At 42.4% G+C, this 4,444-nt stretch overlaps 1 protein-coding gene across 1 annotated transcript; it reads right to left on the bottom strand.

The window, feature by feature from the left end:
* Nucleotides 1–534: 534 nt before the first annotated feature.
* Nucleotides 535–4,444, bottom strand: LOC310990370 (putative nuclease HARBI1; the record flags this gene model as incomplete). Its single annotated transcript, XM_083977717.1, has 2 exons — nt 535–1,532; nt 4,366–4,444. The coding sequence occupies 2 exons, from the start codon at nt 4,442–4,444 to the stop codon at nt 535–537; spliced, it is 1,077 nt and encodes a 358-aa protein (XP_083833843.1).

The following is a 4,444-nucleotide window of genomic DNA, read 5'->3' on the forward strand; positions in this document are numbered from 1 at the left end:
AAGTCAGGGTGTGGACCAGGAGTCTGAGCCAGAGTCTGAGCCAGCTCCTCCAAAGCGTCAGCGGCGGGAGGACCCGGTGGTAGAGCTGATGGAGAGGCAGGAGAAGAGGGCAGAGGAAAGGGAGAAAAGGGAGGAGGCCAGGGAGGAGAGACTTTTGAGCCTCCTCGAAAGAATTGTAGAGAAAATGTGAACGTAATAAATAACAAAAAAGTATGCCCCACTTTGTTATCAATTGAAATACAGGTCTTTATCACACACAGGTGAACACCGACAAGAAATACTATACTACTACTACTATGAACATTTCATTATACTCGTTTAAACAGTGAGCATATAAAACACATTAAAGGCTACGTTCTATCACTATCTACTATACTATCTATAACTATGAGCTACTGAAACTATTTACATTAATTGCAACTTGAGAAGATAAGAGGACAGGTGAAGAGAAGAGAATTAAATTTGTGAGAGAGAGAGAGAGAATAAATGATCTAAGATTAAATTATTAACATTTTTGATTTGATTTTTGTCTCTTCAATAATCATGATCCTGCAGAGCTGGAGGATTGATATTCGGCGCAGAAACTGCAGCAGCCATGCGACTGCGGAGTCGCTCCCCACACTGCAGCTCTGGGTGAAGCTCAGCACCTCCAGCATCTGGCTCAGGTTGTTCCTCCACTGGCTCAACAATGTCACCATCCCTGAGGCACAGGTTGTGCAAGATTGCACAGCAGGCGATGACCTTGACGGCAAAAGCTGGGTGCACTTCCAGGGCCTTAAAAAAAATAGATCGCCACCTGGTCTTCATGATGCCGAAGGCTCGTTCAATGACTGAACGGGCCTTGGCATGGTGTCGGTTGAATCTGGCCTCTACTGCATTCCTCACAGGCTCCCTGTAGGGTGTGATGAGTGTGATGGGCTGTGACAAGCAGGGGTATCCCCCATCCCCCAGAATGCAGTAGCCTTCAGGTGGGTACAGGCTGTTTACAAAGAGGGGGCTATTTTTTAGAACGCGAGAATCGTGGACCGAACCAGGGTAACCCACAAAAATGTCCAAAAATTGACACTGGTGGTCACACACTGCCTGGAGTTGAATAGAGTAAAAAAGCTTCCTGTTAAAGTAGCATTGGGCGTCTGCACTTTTGGGCTTAATTCGAATGTGGCAGCCGTCAATGCTGCCTACCACCTTGGCTAATGCAGCAGATCCTGCCAGACGCTCAAAGCCGGCACCGATGTTGCGAAGCTCATCGTGGGGAGGAAAGGAGATGATTTTGTTTTTGAGCCTGATAACTTTATCAGTTACTCGGTGGATAATGTCATAAACTGTGGAGCGTGGTATGTCGAATGCCCTGGAAACGACGCGGTAAGAGGTTGCACTTGCCAACCAGAAAACAAACACCAGAACCTCAAGGTCATGACCCCAGCCGTGGTCGATGGGGGAGCGGAGGATGTTGATCAGGTTGGTAAGTGTGGGTCTTGAGAGGCGAAAGTCTGGCCGCAGCTCACTTTGGCCGTCAAAGTAGAGGGTCAGCACTGGAACATGGCGGTTCAATACACAGTATTGTGATCTTTGACCATGCTGTAAATAAAGATGAGAACAATGTAGATAATAAATGTAGATGTATGTAAATAATAAATGTAAATGTATGTATATAATACATGTAAATGTATGTAAATAAATAAATTTAGGTGTATGTATATAATAGATAAATAAATGTAGATGTACTGTATGTGTTAATAATAAATAGTAATAACAAAAATGATAACAGTGTAATGAAATGTGTGACTGGTAGTGTGACAGCCATGGAGGAAAGCTATGTGATGTGTTTCAAAGGAGGTTAAATCGAAAGCAACTGGACTTAGTTATTTGTCTAGGAAGGAATTTCCTAGACAAATAACTAAGTCAGGTTGCTTTCGATTTAACCTCCTTTTAAATACTATGACCTGGACAAATGAGAATATGCACCGGCCTATGTGATGTGAAAACAAAATTATGTAATGTTTAAGTTTCTCCAGGAGAGGGTGTAGTTGTACAGATCTGTATCTAGAATTGGCAGGTCATCTGGCATACCGGTACGTACAATTAGACGACGTCTTCTGAGCCGAGCAAGAGCGAAACGCCTCAGTCTTCTCTGCCGCCTGGCAAGTCTGTTGCTCCTCCTTATCAACAGTAGTTGAATAATTGTTATGATGAACAACGCGAAATTCACGGTGGCTGGCATTTTTTTCTGTTTGAGATGAACGGCAGTTTGTTTTCCTTTGTGTGCGCGAGACGAATTCGTGAGTTGCGGCGGGAAAAAGTTATTAATAAAAACAATACAATGCAGAGACCATGGCGGAGACCCGTTTATTTACATAGGATACATCAACAAGACAGATCAAGGTGCTCGTAATGTAAAGATGTAAGCTTTTGGTGACAACACATATCAAATACAAGGCAGATTTATTAGTTAAGGCAGATTTATTAGTTAAAAGGGACAGACAACATAACTCCTCCACTTGATGTGTTTACATCACGTTTTATTTGTGCGACAGCTGTGACGTAATTAACGGCGCCGAGCAACGAGCGGAGTAGTGTCCGAGCGTGTCCGAGACGTTCCGCCGTTGAGTCCACTATATAGTCCACTATATTGAATTCACTATATAGTGAGTAGGGAGTAGTGAATGAGTGAGTGATTTCGGACACAACCAGTGTGTGTGTGTGTGTGGGGGGGGGGGGGTGGTGTTGCCCCTCAGTGGGGCAGTAGGGGCAAGCAAGGTGGAGTTGTGCATCTGGCAGCTTGAGGGTAAAAGCTGTTTGCAGTCTGCTTGATGCAGCTCTGAGGGTGTCCAAATAAACACACACACGCAGATATATATTATATATATATATATATATATATATATATATATATATATCTCTGCGTGTGTGTGTGTGTGCGTGTGTACATATAAACACAGAAATGTGTTTTCCTGAAAGTGCACCCACAGGATAATGTGCTGTCAGTTGACCTCTGTGAACTCTTTGCAGACAGATGCTTTTAAGTAATCTGCTGTCTTTGTGTAATCAACAACTGGGAGACACAAACAAGATTCATCACTGAACTTTTTTGGAGGAAGAGGATAAAAGCGAATGTGCTTAAGATTTGAGTGCCACAGAAATCATGTTCAGTCTAACGTGATTAACCACACACACTTTAGCACTTCAGTGCCTTATAGTGTGGATAACATCCTTAAAGTAAAATTAAACAGAATGCTAGGTTCATTTTGAATAGATCTCTGTCCTAATTTTTGGCTTTGCATTAGTTCCTGAAATTTGTGACACTTGACAGTAACCCCACGAAACAGAGGCACGACCAGGACTCCACAGTTAATTACAGTGACTGGACGTATCTTTTTAATGCCCCTGAGCTGTCTGAGTTTTCTCATCAACTGATAATGTGAAATGTTTTCTGGTTGCTGGAGGGAGAGCAAGAGTCAGCCGGCAGGGCTGACCAGTTTATGACCTTTTCAGTGTACAACGTCCATGGGAAAGTCAGATTAAATCACCATGTAATATTTTAGAGCTTAAAAAGTATTTAATGGAAAAACTATGTCTTGACCTTTAGCCTTGAAGGATTTTCAAACGATGGTTACATAACGTGTGATCACTAATGTTACATTGGAATCTGAATTTAAGAAAGTTGAGATTCAGCAACATAGCAAAATACCACAAACTGGCTTCTAATCTTTTTATCTTGTTGATATCCATGTCTTATCATTAGCTGCATCATTTTGAGCCAAATGAAACAACCAGATATTTAGCCACTGGGAGCAGAGTCATAACTTGGCCTAGATAAAGGTTTTCTGTTGTTTGCATCTAAATCTGGTCATTTCCCACAACGTAGCTAGTATGAGTGTTTCCTGTGTGCCCAGTAGGTGGTTTCTTTATGAATATAATTACATATCCACATTTGTGGAGGCAAGTGTCTTTGTCCCTTGCAACCCATATTTAATGCTATTTTCAATTCAGCTCAATACGGCGTTATTTTTATGGTACCAAGTCACATTGTAACCTCTATTATCTCCAGGCACACTCTGCCGGGTGAAGTCAAGAGCTCATACAATAATATGGAGGGAAACTCAACACTGATATCCATAGGTGTAATCAATCAAAACATCTGTAATAGCAGCACCAATTAATGATGATAATGATGATAATGAGATCAGAGTCAGAGAGAGAAAGAGAGAGAGAGACTGCAAGAGGGAGAAAATACAGGGTTAATGACATGCAGTGTGCATAGAGAGAGAGAGGGGGAGAGACTACAAGAGGGAGAAAATACAGGGTTAATGACACGCAGTGATATAAATGCATAGGGAGAGGGAGGGAGAGAGAGAAAAGAAGTACTTTGCATCATGTGGTTCCACAGAGAGGAGCCTGGTAGCTGTGAGGGTGTTATGTTGGGATAATAAGGCACCAGGACCAT

The sequence above is a fragment of the Trachurus trachurus genome (genome assembly GCF_905171665.1).
Source record: "Trachurus trachurus genome assembly, chromosome: 8".
In the NCBI taxonomy this organism is placed as follows: domain Eukaryota; kingdom Metazoa; phylum Chordata; class Actinopteri; order Carangiformes; family Carangidae; genus Trachurus; species Trachurus trachurus.